Raw genomic sequence first — 17331 nt, 5'->3', positions numbered from 1 at the left:
GACCGCCGGCTCCCAGAAGGCCGCGCGGGCCGCGGCGGAGGCTGGTGGGCTTCAGGCCCCGGCTCGGGCGCCGGGCGGGCGGAGCGCGCTGCGGCGGGGCCTGCGCGGCCGGAGCCATGACCCTGTTCCACTTCGGGAACTGCTTTGCCCTGGCCTACTTCCCTTACTTCATCACATACAAGTGCAGCGGCCTGTGAGTGCGGGACGGCCGCGGGGCGGGAGGGCGCGGGCCCGGGCCGAGCCTCACCGCCCGCTCCTGCAGGTCCGAGTACAACGCCTTCTGGAAGTGCGTCCAGGCCGGGGTCACCTACCTGTTTGTGCAGCTGTGCAAGGTGAGGGCGCCCGGCCCCCAGGCTCGCAGGACCTAGGGCTCCACCCGAGCCCAGACACCCCAGGGTGGGACCACCCCCCCACCCGAGAATACCCAGAGAAAGCACAACTTTGGTAAGGGTGGAACCCGGGAGAAGTCTCCAAGCAGCTTTTGTGGAGCACGTTTAGTCAAATTGAGAAAACTCAATTGTATGGTAAAGGGGGGTTTTGTGCTGTTAAGAGCCATTGGCTAACCCCCAAGGTGCACACGGTGCTGCAAACACTGCCTGGTCCCAGCATCGCCAGGCCTGACCTCAACCCTTTGTGATCACCACAAAACCTAAACTTACAGGCTCCCACCCTCTGGCCCCCCTGGTCCAGTAATTTTTCCCCCATCTGGTGGTGCTTCTCCACATGGGCCCCCAAAACCCCAGTGCCATGCCCTACACAACTATATTATCTTTACACAAAACCCACGTGATTTATCTCCCTCACTTTGCAGCGACTTCTTTGTTTTCTCTTCTCAGATGTTGTTCCTAGCCACCTTCTTTCCCACCTGGGAGGGAGGCATCTACGACTTCATTGGGGTGAGTGGGTGAGGGAGAGGAAGGGAGTTCAGGAGTGGGGCCCTGTGGCAACTGTGCTTACTCAAGCCTCAACTGACCCACAGGAGTTCATGAAGGCCAGCGTGGATGTGGCAGACCTGATAGGCCTAAACCTTGTCATGTCTCGGAATGCTGGCAAAGGGGAGTACAAGATCATGGTTGCTGCCCTGGGCTGGGCCACCGCAGAGCTCATTATGTCCCGGTGTGTGCAGCAGCCAGGAGCTCAGATTCCTGAGAAGGAACAGCTGGGTTCCAAGGGGGTGCTGGAGAGTGGGGGCTCAGATTCTGGGTGCTGAGGGTGTTTGGATGCTGGAGAATCCCCTCTTTGCCTTCCTCAGCTGCATCCCCCTCTGGGTTGGAGCCCGGGGCATTGAGTTTGACTGGAAATACATCCAGATGAGCATTGACTCCAACATCAGTCTGGTACGCAGCCCTGTTGACCCACACACGCCTTTTTGATGGTGGCCATCTCTCTCCCAAGGCCTGGCCCTGACTTCCTGCCTCCCTTCAGGTCCATTACATCGTCGCATCTGCCCAGGTCTGGATGATAACACGCTACGATCTATACCACACTTTCAGGCCGGCAGTCCTCCTCCTGATGTTCCTTAGTGTCTACAAGGCCTTTGTCATGGAGTGAGCTGGGTGGGGTGTGAGGCTGGGTCCAAGTGGGGGTGGATTATCTATTCTCCTTCCCTCATTGTGCTGTTTCCCCACAGGACCTTCGTCCACCTCTGTTCCCTGGGCAGCTGGACAGCACTGCTGGCCCGAGCGGTGGTGACGGGGCTGCTGGCCCTCAGCACCCTGGCCCTGTATGTTGCCGTTGTCAGTGTGCACTCCTAGGCTTGGTGTCTCAGATGGTCACATACCTTTTCGCTGCCTACAGGTTTCAGTAAACAGTATTTGGAAAATTGCTTTCTGCCTCCATCTGTTTCTGGAGCTGTCTACAAATACCACTCTCAGACCCTCAGTCTGACTTTGGAGCCAGATAACACAGGCTGCAAGACTAGTCAGCCCTGATTGGTCCTGTGTTCCTGGAGCAGCTCCATGGTTGCTTGTGTTCCCAGGGTAGACTAAGGGCTGGAAGTAGACAATCTCTGAGCAATGACAGAGACTAGGGCCCTCAGGGACCAAGTGATTGGGGAGCTAGACTACAAAAGACAGTTTTGGGGGGCATCTCACAGCCATAACCTGGCCCTTCCCTGGCTGGTCACCTCCTAGGCTCCCAGCCCTAATATGCTCCTCTGATCTACCCTTCATATGGCTGCCAGAGGGATCTCTCTGAAACCCCCATCAGCTAGTTCACCCTCCCTGCTTACAGCTATCTAGGGCTCCCCATTGCACACTGAACAGTCCAGCCACTTGACCTTTGCTTTTGCCCTTGGGGCAGACTTCTGTGATTCAGTTCTGTGGGCCTCAAATCAAATCCTGGCCTGAGTTTTTTCAAGGTATGCAGGGACAGCTGCAGCCAGATACAGCATTTGAGCCCACCAACTTGGATATTGTCTTGGAGGCTACCCTCCACTCCCCAACCCTTCCCTGGTCTATTGAGGCCAGGTCTCTGCCCATTCCCTCCCCCTCCCTGAGATATGTCAGAAGCAGGGCTTCGAAGGTCATGCTTAAGCTCCATCTTAAGCAGATGCAAATTATGCCCACCCAGAAAGGTGCTCCCCAGCCTTCCCAGATGGGATAGGACAGTTGTCATGGGCCTGGTAAAATACCATTTGCCTTCAGATAGGGCAGCCACCACCAAGCCTTTCCCCCTCAGTGTCCCTAGTCAAAATGTGGGGCCACAGGTGTGGGGGGAGGGGTAGGAAGGCAAGTGATTGATTGGTCACCCTGACTTTGCTATGAAGGGAGTAGACTGCCTGCCCCTGGGTGGATGTGTGATGAGATCACTTAATCCCACACTTCTATCTCATACCCCACCTAACCTTTGACAAGTTCTGGGATGAGTGAAGTTAGCAGAAATTACTATTAACTATTTACTGAGCAGGGACTCTAATCCAAACTCTCTAATCCAGACTCTCTGCTGGTGGCCAACCATCTATGAAATAATTCCAGCTTCTGTGGGGCTCAGGTCGACAGACCAGTGGTTGGGGCTGACTTGGGGAGCACAGGCCTAAGGGGTCAGGACTGTGATGGGGAACCCATCCTGGAGGTCAGGATGTGTTCCACAGAAGAGAGGATGTGAGCTGAGATCTAAATGATGAGGTGGTGGTGGGACAAAGGAGAAAAGCAGGTGTCAAAGCCTGAGTAAAGGCCTTATGGTCAGAGGAAACACCTGGCCTTTCCAGCAAAACGTAAGATTGGTTGTTGGAATGAGATAGAAGGAGCTTGTAAGACCAGTAATCAATGGGCCAGACTTACAGAAGGCCCTGATGACAGCCAGGGGCAGTGGGAACTGTGAAGAGTTCTAAGCAGGACAGGTCAGATTTGGCTTTAGGAAGATCTTTGTGACTGCTGTGTGGGTGGGAGACTCAGGCCTGGACCAGAGCAAGGTGGGCAGGAGTAGGATAGTGACTAGAAGCACAGCAGAGAGGTGACCGGTGGGCTGTTTTTATTGGGGAAGTGGGTAGCCAGAGAGAAAATAGGTGAGCAAGAAGTAAGGAAGGAATGAAGGAACCCGAGGCTCACCACACTTCACAAGGAGAAAGAACAACACTGAGGAGAAAGAACAACGCCTTCAAATGCTGTAATCCTAGGCAAACGGATGGGGATTTGTTCCCCAAGGAGTGTTTACTGAGTGCCTACTATGCGCCAGGCTGTTGTCTAGGAAGGTGGAGATACAGCCCTGAACAAACAGCCCCTGAGTGGTAGGATTATGGGTGACCAAAGGAGCTCATAAAAAACAAGACGGTGCCTGGCACCAAATGAAAGCACAGACAGTGTGAGCTGGTTTATTACTATCACAAGGACAAAAGTGTGTTTTTAAAGGACCCCTGGGTAGTCCTGCCAGCCTGAAGTCCTAACCCACTTGATGGGAGACTTCCCCAAGGCCAGCTGAGAGCACTGGGCCCAGGGTCTGCTCCTCCAGGAGGTGGGGGAGAGGGGAGGGTCCCTCTGAGGCTGGAATGTCACAGGCTGCAGGAGCAGACACAGGTGGAGCTAGAAATCTGACTGCTCAAATGTTTGGTGGCTGTCCAGAGGGTCTCATGTGCCCCCCTCCACCACTCCATCTGTGGTGGCTGCAGGGATGGCTTGAAGGCAGCGGTCTCTCTAATAGTAGAGTTCCTGGTCCCACCAGCCTGGGAGAGAGAAAGAAGACTGGGTGCTGGGGGATGCAGGTTAGTGGTGGCAGCCAGGGCTCAAGTTATGGATCAATAGAGGTTTGATATGGAGGGTCAAGAGGGTAGAGGTCAAAGGTCAGGGCAGCTGCTCTGAAAAAGCTTCCGCCCTCCCCCCCCACGCCCAAACCTCCAGTCTCCACACTCACTCCCTGGACAACAGCGAACTCCAAGTTTCCGGAGCTCATCATAGACGAAGATGAGGAGGCCAAAGGGCATGGGGACCAGCCACCACTGGAAGCTGAAGGCACAGGTGAGATGAAGGTGAGGGCAGGCCAGGGCTGTGCCCCACAAGCCCACCCTCTACCGACAGGTCCCAGCCCCTCACCGAATGGGCATGAAGTTGAAGATGTTGGGCATCCCAGGGCAGTAGCACAAGAAGCAGCCAATGCAGACCTGGAACACGATGGCAATCACCAGGATTCTGTTCCTGCAGGTTGGGCAGGATGGAACAGGCTCAGGCTGGCGGTCAGGACATGACAGGCCATGAGGAGTTGGGGACCAGACAGAAATGGGTACAGGGTCAAAGGAGGTCAGATGGCAGCAGCAGCAGGAGGATGTTATAAATGTTGACTGGCATGGCCACACCTCTCCAATAGTGGAGACCAGCCCTGTCAGCATCACCTCGTTAGTTGATGAAACATGAAGGGGCCGTTTGAGAGGCACATGGCAGGAGCTGTTGGCCACTACCAGTAAGGAGTGTTCGCACCCAGCACTGGCACGTCCACACGCCCAGGGCTGGCGTGTGCTGGCTGCAGGAAGCCCTGGTCAGGCTTGGATGGGACTTGGGACCAGGGCTTGGAAGGCAGGGTGAGGAGGGACTGGGGCTGGCCAGGGACACCTGAAGAAGCCCTGCTGGAAGGCAGAGAGGCGGCGTGTCTTGCGGATGAGGACATCAGCTATCTGGCACATCTCGATGCTGATGAAGAACACGGTATAGCAGGTATACTGCTGATACAGGCGCTGCCCGAACGTCTGTAGACCAGGAGGGAACCAAAGCAGGCTGAACCCCAATGGAGAGCTTCTGCAGCCAATGGAGAGGCACTCAGGTGGCTGCACCCTTTCCCTGACAGAGGCTGGGGTGCAGGAAGAGGAGAGATGCAGGACCCACCAGGTTGCAGGACCCCAGGGTGAGGGGCCTAGGAACCTGATCTAGAAGAGCCTGGATGTCAGGGCATTTGCTTTCATAATGAAAGGATGTAAAATTTTCTGGGCACATGAAATAAGTTGCCTGGGAAAAGGGAATCAGAAACCCGAGGCAGGATTTGCAAAATCCAGTGACTCCATGGCCTGAGCAGATGGCAAAAACGAGTGAAGCAAGCCAGGCGCACCCTTGGAGAACAGGGCACTTGCCCCACTTAAAGGGGACAGTCACAGTTCAGTCCATTTCTTCAATATAACTATTTCTAATACCAGCTAATTGTGTCAAGATCACCACGGTCCAGGAACCAGGTGTTTCACATGTATTATCTCATTTAATTCTCCCAACAATCCCATAAGATAGACTGGTGGTACCCAAACCTCTGCCATCCAAATCCCCAGGAGGGCAGGTTAAAACACAGACTTCTAGGCCCCACCCGCCAGGGTTTCTGGCCCCAAAGGTCTGGGCTATGGACAGATAATTTGCATTTCAAACAAGGTCCTGGGTGAGACTTATGTTGCTGGTCTGGAGCCAACACTGAAAATCACTGAAGAAGGCATTAGTATTATCTAACTTTATAGGTGAGAAAACAGGCACAGAAATGCAAAACGTCTCGCCCAGGGTCACACAGCTTGTGAAGAGTAGTGGCAGACCTCGAATCCAGGCAGCCTGGCTCCAAGGTCTGCATTCTTAACCTCAAGGCAAACATTCAAGGGGAAAATCACAATCTAACCCTAGAGGGCAAATGGGACACACCTACTAGCCAAAGCTAGCCTCTGCTGCAGACCTTCATTAAGGTCAGCCACACATGCGTGTACTCTGGGTAAGTGATGCTACAGGGAAAATAACAGAACTGGGGCCCAGCTCCACCCTGAGATGATGTGTTACAGTCAGGGCAGGGAGAGGCCCCACCTGCAGCTGCGGCTGGAGAAGCAGGAATTTGGAGCACAAGATGGTGGTGGGAGAAGCCCCTTTACCCCAGAGTCTGCATGTCTGGGATGTACTGGCTAAGCTCAGTCACATGTGGAGGAGTGAGTGTGGCCACACACCAGTTAGGTGCCCTGGGAATGAGAGCCACATGGGATGGGGCAGCAGCTCACCCACTCCTGGCCATAGCTATCCTGCAGGTCTTGGAGATGGTGGTCCTCCCACTGTGGCCGAAGCCCCACACACAGCAGCGGGAACCAGCCCTCCTGGGCCATGGCCGTGAAATAGTCAGTGAAGCCAGCAAATGACTGGATAGCCCCTGGAAGAGAGGCAAGGAGACAGAGAGATGGAGACACACAGAGAGGGACAGGGACATGGAAAAATGGACATAGATATACAGAGCGATAGGGTCAGGGACAGAAGCAGTGGCATGGAGACAGGAACACAGACAGTGACAGACACAGACAAGAGCCCAAGAAAGATCCATAGGCACAAAGTGAGACAGAGACACACCCAGAGACAGGGTCATGGAGAACAGGGCCAAAGACAGAGAAGAGACACAGGACCACTGAGAGAATCATGCAGGTGAGGATGCAGAGAACGACAGAGGTCTGGGGTCAAATGCAGACATGAGATCCAGAACAAGTCAGAACCCAAGGCAGGAAAGCAGCCTGCTGAGACCCCATGGGCACTCACCGATCTGGAAGTAGGAGTAGGCAGCCAGGGGCTCATTCACCAAACGGTCACGCTTGGGGTTCCGTGGACGCAGGTGCATGATGTCACTCTCAGCTTTCTCATATGCCAGGGACACAGACGGGAACTAGCCAGAAGTGAACAGAACCCAAGCTTAAGGGCTTGCCTGGGTCCCTGTCCCCTAATCTCTGGAGCCCCCACCCCCACCTATCCCTGCCAGGGGATAAGATTGAGGCAAGGATAGCATTGAGGTTAGGAGGCAGGACTTGCAGGGGCCACACTGCACAGCTGTCCCATCAGGGATGCTGGCATGTCCAGTCCACATCTGTGCCCACATCTGTCCTGGTGTCCATCACCATCAGAATATCTGCTTTACGTCCACTAGTATGCATTCATTCTCTCTCTGTCTTCCTCCCTCCCTTTTTCTCCTCCTCTCTCTGTTTTTCTCTAGGTACTCTGGTCTTGGCCAGTTTCCCTGTTTCTCTCTCTCTGTCCCTTACTTTCTTTGTTTCTTTGTCCCTGTCTCTGGTCTCTTTCTCTGTGACTGTGTCTCTACACCCTGTCTATGTCTGTCACCCTCTATCTCTGCATCTCTCCTGTCTCTGTGTCCCTGTGTCCTCCTCCTCCCACCCCATCTGTTTGTAACAACAGAGTGACAGCAGAGTATACTGATTGAGAGAGAGGTGCTGGGGCATCTCACTGCCTGGGTTAAGTCCCAGCTGTGCCACTTGTTAGCTCTGTGGCCTGGGGCAAGTCGCTCAACTTATCTATGCCTCAATTAGCTCATCAGTAAAATGGAGATGATAAATAAGTAAGGCCTGTCTCATAGAGTGGTTTTAAGGACAAAATTAAGTAAATTTAGGTGTGCCTGACCCACAGTAAGCATAATGCAAGTGTTGTTGAATAATACATCATCACGGCCATGCATCTGGCTGCCTTATGGCCATATCTGTGCCTCTTTTTCCATCTGGCTGCCTTGGGGTCTGACAGTGTTTATCTCTCCATGTCTATAGAGGGATGTCTGTCTATGATCCAAGTCTAGTCAGATATCTGTCTGTTAATATCTCCGTTTCTCTGAGTGTCCATATCTGAACCTGTGTCCATAGTCCTGTCCACCTGTATGTTCCTGTCCGTGGCTACCTGCCTGCCTGCCTGTGTCTGTTGTACACACATCTTGTCTGTGGCACTCTGTGTCCGAGAGTGTCCATGGTGGTGTCTGTCCATCCCACCTGTCCATGGGCACTGTGGGGGTGGAGGCACTGGGGCTCTAGACTCACAATGTCAGTGCAGAGCTCGATGAAGAGGATGGTGATGCACCCGAGGGGCAGGGGCACGCTGACAGTGATGTAAATGAGGTATGGTGTCAGTTCGGGGATGTTCTTGGTCAAGGTGTAAGCGATGGATTTTTTCAGGTTGTCAAAGATCAGTCGGCCTGTGGGGGCACAGCAGGCACCTCAGCCTCCTCACAGCCCACTTCCTTCTGTGCCCACACTGCCTGCCCTGTCTCTGACCCAGCCCGGACCCTGCTCCACGCCTGTCACAATGGAAGCAAAGTTGTCATCCAACAGAATCATGTCGGCTGCATTTTTGGCAGCATCCGAACCAGCAATGCCCATGGCCACGCCAATGTCTGCCTTCTTCAGGGCCGGGGAGTCGTTCACACCATCCCCCGTCACAGCCACGATCGCCCCCTGCAGGGAGCAGGTGGGTGGTGGTCAGTGAGGTGCTAGCCCAGGTCATCTGCCCTCCTCCATCAGCAGCCTCGTACCAATCTCTGGCAGCTCTCCACAATGACCAACTTCTGCTGGGGACTGGTACGAGCGAACACCATCTCAGGGTGTGTGCGCAGTGCCTCAACCAGCTCTGATGGGTCCATGTCCTTCAGCTGCATACCATTGATCACGCAGGCGCGGGCCTCCCTGAGAAGGGTGGGAAGGCATCACTGGGATCTCAGTCTCCATGGGGTATGGGAAGAACCATGGGGAGGGCAGAAGGGGGCTTACTTCCCATTAACCTGGTCCACGGGCACACGGAGGCGGGCAGCAATGTCCTCCACTGTCTCACTGCCTTCTGAAATTATGCCCACGCTGGCCGCAATGGCCTTGGCCGTGATGGGGTGGTCACCAGTCACCATGATAACCTGTGGAGGGGAACAGCAGACTCTTGACCCTTCAGATTAGCCCACTTTCCCCATCCTCCCTGGTGGGCATCTGCAGATACACTCATTCACTTTTCAACCAACTGTGACCACCTGCTGTGTGCCTGGGAAATAGCAAGGACAAAACAGTCAAGAATCCCTGTCCTCGTGGAGCATACATTCTAGTGTGGGAGACAGAAAATAAAATAAAGAAATGAATGTTACAGCATGTTAGAAAGAAGGGGGGAAATTAAGCTGAGTAAAGGAGATGGCAAGTGTTGAGTGGAAAAAGTGGTGGTTCAACTTTAAGTGTGTCCAGGGAAACCTTCTTTGAGAAGATGATATTTAAGCAGAGATCTGAAAGAGATGAGAGTTGGCCACATTGAAAAACTGAGGGAAGAGTGTTCCTGGCAGATGGAACAGCCAATGCAAATGCCCTGAGGTAAGAACATGCCTAAACTGTTGGAGAAGCAGCAGGGAAACCACCATGACTGGAGAGGAGTGAACAAGAGGTGGCAGGCTAAGGAATAAGCTTAGACAGGTAACAAGGCCAGACCTTATAGGGCCTTAGAGACCATGGGAAGGACTTGGGTGTTGCTTGCTCAGCACTGGCTCCCAACCCTTGATTTGTCTTTGGGGAATCATCCCTCCCCACAAGGTTGAAGTGAGGTCCCTGGCCAAAGCTGGGCAAGTAGGCTGACACCTGGCCAACCAAAGTATCCCATCCCACAACCACAGTGACTCGCTCAGGGATGAACATGTGACCCAACCTGGAACAACTGTAAAAGAGGTACTCTTTTTCTGTGGGGTGGCTAAAGATGGGATGTAAGTTGGAGCTGCTGAGAGGTGCTAATCCTTGTCTACCAAAATGGAGGGAGTGCTTGAGAATAAAGCCAGCAGAGAGAAAAACAGAGCTGAGACATGGGATATGGCAAATTCCTAATGACACTGAGCTCCTGGATCCACCTATACCTGAAGCCTCTCATTCCCCAGAACTTTTCAATTTCATGAACCAATATATTCTTTTTTGGGTTCAAGCTGGTTTCAGAAAGGTTTCTGTCACAGGATTCCTCATCCCCAAATAACTGCCATCCTCTGTCATCACTCCTGCCTGGTCTTCCAGTGGCATACCCGGATGCCTGCTGTGCGGCACTTGAGCACAGCATCAGGAACGGTGGCCCGGGGTGGGTCTATCATGGATACAAGTCCCGCAAAGCACAGACCACTCGTTGGAAAGTTCATGGCCTCCGCATCAAAGGCATAGCCAGGTGGGTAGTCCTTTTCACTCAGATAGAGCTGGCAGAAACCTGACCAGAAAACAGGGAAGTCAGAGAAAAGTCCTGGGCAGACCCCTCCCCAGCAAAGCCAGGTGATGAGTAAAATAACCAGGCCCCTTGCACCAAGCAGCTATGGATGCCTGGCCCTGGGCTGAATCCTTCATTCACATGATTTGAATCCATTCTCACAACCACCCTGTGAGCTTTTTAGCATGCTCATCTTGCAGATGAGGAAACTAGACTTGGAAGGGGACATTTCTTGACAGCAGTCACACAGCAAGTAAAATGAGAGATCCAGAATTGGACCACAGGTCTGTGCCTTCCAGGGTTGAGGCAGGGGTTGGGGAAGTTTAGGGTCAGAACAAAATTTGGGGAAGGTCAGAAATTAGAACAAGGATTTGGGGAAAGTCTTGAGGCAGGGACTGGGGAAGGTCAAAAGGTCAAGGGGAAGATGCTGAAGGTGGAGGTGAAAGCAAGGCCAGGTCATCGGTTGGGGCGAGAGCGGGGAAAAGTCAAGGGATCACAGATCGGGTCAGAATAGGGAACCTCCAGGTAAGTTAGGGTGGGGAGAGGCTGGGTCAAGGTAGGAAATGAGGATAGTCAGGGGTCAGGACTTGGGACAGGGAAGGTCAAGGGTGAGTGTGTGGACTGGGGATGGTAAGCTGTCAGCCAGGGAGGGGAAAGGTCAGGTTCAGGGCTGGGCCAGGAAGGTTGGGCAGGGTCTGTGCTAGCTCCTCCTGGCACACTGGTTTACCTTCCACCCTGGAAGTCTCACCCATCCCCGGGGGTCTCACCCAGCACGCGTTCGCCCAGGCCTCCCAGGCTGAGGTAGGCAGTCTGGAAGGCCTCGCGCCATTGCTCGTCCAGCGGCAGCTCCTGGCCCTTGATGAGGATGGAGCTACAGCGCTCCAGCACGCGCTCAGGAGCCCCCTTCATCACCAGCACGTGCCGCGGGTCCCGCGGGTCCTCCAGAGTGTGGATGGACAGCTGCGGGCGGGGGAGGGGGCCAAGGGGCGGGGCTTGGGAGAAGGGCGGGGCTGACGCCGCGCGGCCCGAAGAGCCTCGGAGGGTGCGACAGGGGCGAAGGGTGAGGGGCTGGCGTGCTGGGCAGGTCCTTGGTAAAGGCTGAGGATTGGGCGGGGCTAGGTGCGAGTTAGGGCCTTTGGTTCAGGGAACGGACGGAGTAAGGGTCCGCACTGGGGCCCCGGCGGAATTTGTTTTGCGAGCTACCCTGCACCAAAGGCGGGAGAGCTGAGAGCTGGGGGCCCGCGGGGTGTATGGTGGGCTTTGGCTGCGGGCGCGACGCGAGGTGTGGGCGGGGTTTGGCCCTGGAGAGGGCGGGGACTGAGAGAGAAGCCCCGCGGTAGGCCAGCCCTGAGTGTGGGCGGGGCCTTGGGGGCGGGCCGGCGGCGGCGGCGGCGGCGGGCCTCACCTGGAACTTGTTGGTCGAGTTGAAGGGGATCTCGCAGACTTTGGGGAAGCGCTCTCGATAGCCCATGGCGTTGCCCAGCGTCAGCTCTGAGAACTTGAGCAGCGCCGTCTCTGATGCGTCCCCTATCACGATGCGCTGGGAGCGGGGGCCGGTGTCAGGGGTGAGCCCGGCTGCACCAGGCTCCCGGGATCACCCACTCCGGGACCCTCCGGCTCTCACCTTGGGCACGGGCACCGCGTCCTGGCCCGACTTGAAGGCAGCGCGGTTGCACAGGGTGAGCACACGGCACAACGCCCTCCACGTCTCCGAGGACTGGTCAAACGTCTGCCCTGGAGGCCAGGCGTCCGGGCTGGGGCCGCGAGGGGACTCCGCGCAGGCACCAGATCCGGAGCGGCGGCTGTCCCAGACCGAAACCAAACCCTTCCCCTAGATTCAGGGCAAAGTCCCCTCCGACCTGGGTGGGACCCAAGCGCCTCCTCATATCACGGGACGGAACCTTCTCTCTAGACCCCGTGTTGAGTCCTGTGAGACCCTTCACAGAGCTGGAGCTTAGCCGCCTCCCTGGACCCAGGACCCAGCCCTCCCCGAGATGGATCTGAATGGAGCCTCCCTCCGTTAATGCAAAGCCCCTCTTGTCCAGGATCCCTTCAGTAAACCCAGTGCTCCCTTCTAGGTCTCCACCATCTACCAGATTCTTCCCCAGCCTGCCTCGCAGGCCCACACCTGACTGGTCCTCCGTAGTGTCAGCGGTGTGGATGTGGTTGTCGAACCACAGATGGGACACAGTCATGCGGTTCTGAGTGAGGGTCCCTGTCTTGTCAGAGCAGATCACTGATGTGGAGCCCAGGGTCTCCACGGCTTCCAGGTTCTTGACTACACAGTTCTTGCTGGCCAGCCGCTTGGCTGTCAGGGACAGGCAGACCTGGGGAAAGACCATTGCCACCTCTCTTCTCACAGCATGGAGAACCTTTATCCCATCCACAGGCCTTTTCTTGCCTTCATACTTTTGTCCAGTCTATGCTTTCTACTAGAGATACTTTCCCTAATCCACCCAGAAAAACATAACCAGTCCCCCCTCTAAGCAGCCCGAGTTGAGGTTCTGTAAGTTCCCTTATCAATACAACCAATATGAGAAAACAAACACTCTCTGAGACTCCTTGTGGAGCCAGTCTTGGGCTGGGTGCTGACTAGGAGGGTGCCCACCCAGTCAAGGACCCTGTCAAGGACCCTGCCTGTTGTTCATTTCTGAGTCCTGGTGTGAGGCCCAGGACATGGTCCAGAGTGGCCTTGGTGAGGGTTTGCTGCCTGGACGGACAGATAGAGAGATGGGTGAGTGGGTGGGAGGTGACTGGATTGGTGGACAGATAGGGCAACAAGGGAGGGAAGCCTGGATGAATGAACAGACAGATGGACAGGCCTCTCAGCCCTCTGCACCCTCATTGGCCTCCCCGACTCACTGTGACAGTGGCCAGCAGCCCCTCAGGGACATAGGCCACCACGATGGCCATGAAGAAGACCATGGCCCGCAGGAAGGTGTAGCCGATGCACATGGCCACCACAAAAAATGTGCCACCAAAGAGGATGGCCAGGCCTGCGATGATGTCCACAAAATGTTCGATTTCAATTGCGATGGGCGTCTTCTCATTTTCTACTCCAGATGCCAATGACGCAATGCGCCCGATGATGGTGCGGTCCCCCGTGTTCACCACCAGGCCCTGTGCTGTGCCTGCAGTGGGGCCAAAGGGTGGCTTAGGGCCAGCTGGGCGGCAGCAGGGGCGTGCACTGCTGTGTGAACTGAAGGAGGGGGCAGTGAGGAGGGCAGGGAGGCTGTGTGGCCTGGAAGGAGGGTAGCAATAATGGGAAATAGAGAGGCAGCATGGCCTGAGGAGGTGGCAGTCACATGAAGTGGGTGGCAGTGAGTCTCAGAATGTGGCAGAGGTGGGGCACAGAACCGTGGGAGTGTGGGGGCAGTGCGGTCAGCAGGCCGGTGGGGCAAGGGCTTCACAGACCCTCAAGGCACATAGTGGAGAAGAAGGCGATGTTGCGGGTCTCCAGGGGGCTCTCATGTGTACACTCCGGCGAGCGGGTCTGTGGCTCAGACTCTCCAGTCAATGAGGAGTTGTCCACCTTGCAGCCCTGGGCCTGGAGGATCCTGATGTCGGCTGGCACTCGATCGCCGCCTTTCATCTCCACCAGGTCGCCCACCACAAGCTGATCTGCATTGATCTGGAACTTGTCCCCGTCCCGGATCACAGTTGCTTGCTGTGGGGCAGGAGCACCAGAGTTGAGGTGGCAGGGGCTGAGTGTAGCAGGAGGGTGGGGAGGTGGAAAAGGGGGGAAGTGAGGACCTATGGCAGAGAAGGAGGCCACAGGTGGAGTAGAGGCTGGGCCTGATGGGAGGGGCAAGAGAAGCCAGAGGCTGTGTGGAGACTTGGAACCAGAAGTGGCTGGGTAGGGGACCCACCTGGGGCACGAGGTTCTTGAAGCTGGCGATGATGTTGGTGCTCTTAAACTCCTGATAGTAGCCGAAGCAGCCGGTGACCACAACCACCGCTATGAGGGCCAGCGCCAGGTACAGCTGGGGGAGGGCTGGGTGTATGAGTGCGGGCGGTGGCCCTGCAGCAGGCCTCCTGCTGCTCCCCTTTGCTCTCAGGGTCACCTCCCTCGTTGCCCTGCTCTACTAGGAAGCCCCATGCGCTCTCTCTATGGCCTGTGTTTCATCCCCACGTTCTTCATATCCCACATTCAACTTCCCTGCATTCTCAGTGTCTGTGCTCCTGCCTCCCTCTCTCCATATACATATATATGTACACACACATACATACACATGCTCCCCACATTCCCTGGACCCTGAACGATATGTGCCCCATGTCCCTGTACCTTCTGACTTGTGCCCCATGTCACCATGCATTTTGGTCATATGTGTTCCCTTTTCCGTGTCCTCCGAGTCTTGCATCTCACATGTTTGCTGTCCTTTGTCACCTTGTGTTCCTACTCACTGTATTTCAAGTTTCATACTCTGTTTTCCTCATCTGGGTGCCATCCTCTGCTCCCATGACCATAGCTCCTGTGCCCTTATGCCCCTGTGGCCTCGTGCCTGTGTGCTGCAGATCTTATGCTTCATATTCTGTGGGCTCAATGATCAGTGTCCTGTGTTCCAGATTCCAAGTCCCTATGTCCAGAGTCTCCCCACCTCTGAATCCCCGTCCTGTGTCACATGTCCAATGACTTTGCAAACCGCTGTCCAGTGTCACATGTCCCTAAGTCCCCAGGCCCCTTGTCCTGACCTCTATCCTATATCCAGTGTCCTCTTGTCCCACGTCAGTGTTCTCTGTGTCTGTGCATCCATGTCTAACATCTTATATCTCTCCACACACTGTGTCCTTGTGTCCCTTATGTCCCCATGCCCTTGTGTTCCATGTCTGAGTTCCAGTGTCCCCATGCCCTTGGCCCTTACTCTGTCCCATGTCCTCTGTTTCCCAAGTCCCCATCTCTGAGGTATTGCATTTCTATGTCTTTGTGTCCCCACCTCTGTCCTCCATATCTGAAACAGTCTCCCCTTTGTCCACCATGACTCATGTCCTTGGGTCTGTCCCGTATCTCAGTGTCCTTCATCCCCCCATGACCCGTGTCTTGGAAATGTGTTTTCCTGCCTCTGTATTCCTGTCCTATGTCCCTTGTGTCCGGAGTCCCACGCTCAGTGTCCTCCATCCTCTTGATCCCCATGTCCTCTGTCTGCCCTGCAGCACCAGCCACTCACATTGTCGTCAGTGGTGAGATCACCCTCACTCGCCTGGATGGCAAAGGCAATGAGGCAGATGGCAGCAGCCACCCACATGAGGCACTGCAGACCACCTGCCAGCTGCCGGGCGAACTTGACATACTCCGGGGTGCCCCGGGGCGGTCTCAGCGCATTAGGCCCATCCCGCAGCAACAGCTCGGCTGCCAGGCTGGCAGACAGGCCCTGGGGACAGGGTGGTGGGGTCACGGTGGCTGCCAAGGGCTTTCCTCTCACCAGACACTCCTCGGTGTGGCAGCTCTTCTGTCTCTGTCTCCTTCCCCTCTTTCCTGATCTCTGTCCTCCCCTCTCTGTGCCTCTTCATTTCTTTCTCCGTCTTTGTTCCTGCCACTTCCACCCTCTGTCCCCTGTGTCTCTCTGTCTCTCCTCTCCCTCATCTTTTTATTTCTGCCTGGTGTCTCTGCCTGTTTCCTCTTGTCTGTCTGACTCTCTCTGTCTCTTTTCTTCTGCTTCTTTTCCCTAGTCCGTCTCTCCAGCCCTTTCTAGTGCATTTCTCCCGTCTCCCTCTTCCCACGCCCCCATTCTCTGCCCCTGCCCCTCCCTCTGCCCCAGCTCACCTTGGTCACACTGGTCTGGTATTTCTGTTCCAGCTCCGCCACTGACAGCTGGTGATCGTTCTGTGCGGTGGGGGCAGGACACTCGCTGTCCGGCTCTCACAGGGCCCCATCCCTGCCAGGTGCTCAGACCCACCCAGCCCCCAGCCCAGCCCCGGCCACATGCTCACAATCTCCATCTCCTTCTTCATGTTCTCCAGCTTCTCCTTCTTCTTGCCTCCTCCACCTCCTGCCTTCTTCTTGCTCATCTTGGCTGCCATGTTCCCACCAGAGCCAGATCCCAGCTCAACCGAGTACATCTCATAATTCTCCTGGGGATGGGGGAAGAGGGAAGGCATCAGATCCCGCTGGAGCCCCTGCCTCCAACTTCCAACCCCTGCCCCAACCCGGGCCCCACTCACTGCCTTCCCCATGGTGCCCAGTGCAGCCACCTTCCTTTGCTGAGACAGAGCCTGGGGTCTGGACCAGCCTGATATACCCTGGGAGGCAGGAGGTGGAGCAGGACTGGCCTGATTACAGCTGATTACAGGGCTCCTTGGGGTGACCTCCAGGCCTAGGCAGCTAGGGACTTCCCTACTGGGGTTGCCCCAACCTACCCAAACCCCATCTCCACCTGCCACTGAGAATGGGGTGTGTGGGGAATATCCACAGTTAACTCCCACAAGAAGAACAGCAACCACATGGGGCTCGTAATGTGCCAGTCACTGTGCTGAACTTATTTAAGCTTCACAACAGCCCTCTGAGGCGAGTACTGCTCTTTACTCCCCCACTTACAAGTGGGGAAACTGAGGCACAGAGGCGTTCAGTCGCTTGTCCCTAGTCCCCAAGCTAGGATGTGAAAGAGCCAGGACTCAGAATCAGGTTGGTTGGCTGCAGAGTTGAGGCCATATCACACGAGAGGGGAGGGTACTCACAACAGTGACTGCAGTGGCTGTCCTTTAGCAAGCACTCATACGGGCTGAGCCTGGCTACTGCACTTTGTGCAACTGCTTCATTAGCTCCTCATAACAGTCCTATAGTTATGTTCTTCTGTGAGCCCCCATTGTACAGAGGAGGAAACCAAGGCAACAGAGAGGTTAAGGACTTTGCCGAAGATTGCAATGACTAAGTATCATCAAGCCCAGGCTTGACCCTGGAGGCTGACTCTCATATTGAACCTCCAGTGAAAACATT

At 55.4% G+C, this 17331-nt stretch overlaps 2 protein-coding genes across 6 annotated transcripts; one reads left to right on the top strand and one right to left on the bottom strand.

The window, feature by feature from the left end:
- TMEM147 (transmembrane protein 147) lies at positions 1 to 1826 on the top strand. Its single transcript, XM_017663370.3, has 7 exons — positions 1 to 193; positions 263 to 332; positions 837 to 896; positions 980 to 1116; positions 1253 to 1337; positions 1426 to 1547; positions 1631 to 1826. The coding sequence occupies exons 1-7, from the start codon at positions 117 to 119 to the stop codon at positions 1752 to 1754; spliced, it is 675 nt and encodes a 224-aa protein (XP_017518859.2). The 5' UTR covers positions 1 to 116; the 3' UTR covers positions 1755 to 1826.
- Positions 1827 to 3785: 1959 nt separating this feature from the next.
- Positions 3786 to 16642, bottom strand: ATP4A (ATPase H+/K+ transporting subunit alpha). Of its 5 annotated transcripts, none has more exons than XM_017663363.3 (22): positions 16560 to 16642; positions 16329 to 16469; positions 16162 to 16221; positions 15566 to 15769; positions 14270 to 14383; positions 13815 to 14067; positions 13263 to 13531; positions 12529 to 12727; positions 12025 to 12134; positions 11806 to 11940; positions 11168 to 11360; positions 10228 to 10403; positions 8963 to 9099; positions 8728 to 8878; positions 8482 to 8650; positions 8237 to 8391; positions 6963 to 7086; positions 6440 to 6585; positions 5040 to 5173; positions 4527 to 4628; positions 4348 to 4439; positions 3786 to 4159 (listed from the first exon to the last, which is right to left on the bottom strand). In XM_017663363.3, exons 1-22 carry the CDS (start codon positions 16569 to 16571, stop codon positions 4131 to 4133), a joined length of 3105 nt encoding a protein of 1034 aa, XP_017518852.1. In that variant the 5' UTR covers positions 16572 to 16642; the 3' UTR covers positions 3786 to 4130. The 5 variants fall into 5 exon arrangements, 4 of the variants coding, with proteins under 4 accessions (XP_017518852.1, XP_036877358.1, XP_036877359.2 ...); XM_037021463.2 differs by having other exon boundaries at positions 8494 to 8650; XM_037021464.2 differs by lacking the exon at positions 5040 to 5173.
- Between the last annotated feature and the right edge of the window lie 689 nt (positions 16643 to 17331).

Source organism: Manis javanica, chromosome 17 (assembly GCF_040802235.1).
Source record: "Manis javanica isolate MJ-LG chromosome 17, MJ_LKY, whole genome shotgun sequence".
NCBI lineage: Eukaryota > Metazoa > Chordata > Mammalia > Pholidota > Manidae > Manis > Manis javanica.
The sequence above is the reverse complement of the archived record's forward strand: the minus strand, read 5'-3'. Positions and strand labels throughout refer to the sequence as shown.

Coding starts and splice junctions, on each gene's coding strand:
- TMEM147 (XM_017663370.3), top strand. CDS start 117: ATGACCCTGTTCCACTTCGGGAACTGCTTTGCCCTGGCCTACTTCCCT. Junction 194..262: donor ACATACAAGTGCAGCGGCCT/GTGAGTGCGGGA, acceptor CCGCTCCTGCAG/GTCCGAGTACAACGCCTTCT. Junction 897..979: donor GCATCTACGACTTCATTGGG/GTGAGTGGGTGA, acceptor ACTGACCCACAG/GAGTTCATGAAGGCCAGCGT.
- ATP4A (XM_017663363.3), bottom strand. Junction 11,941..12,024: donor ACGCGGTGCCCGTGCCCAAG/GTGAGAGCCGGA, acceptor CCCCGCTCCCAG/CGCATCGTGATAGGGGACGC. Junction 9,100..10,227: donor GCCGCACAGCAGGCATCCGG/GTATGCCACTGG, acceptor TCCCCTCCACAG/GTTATCATGGTGACTGGTGA.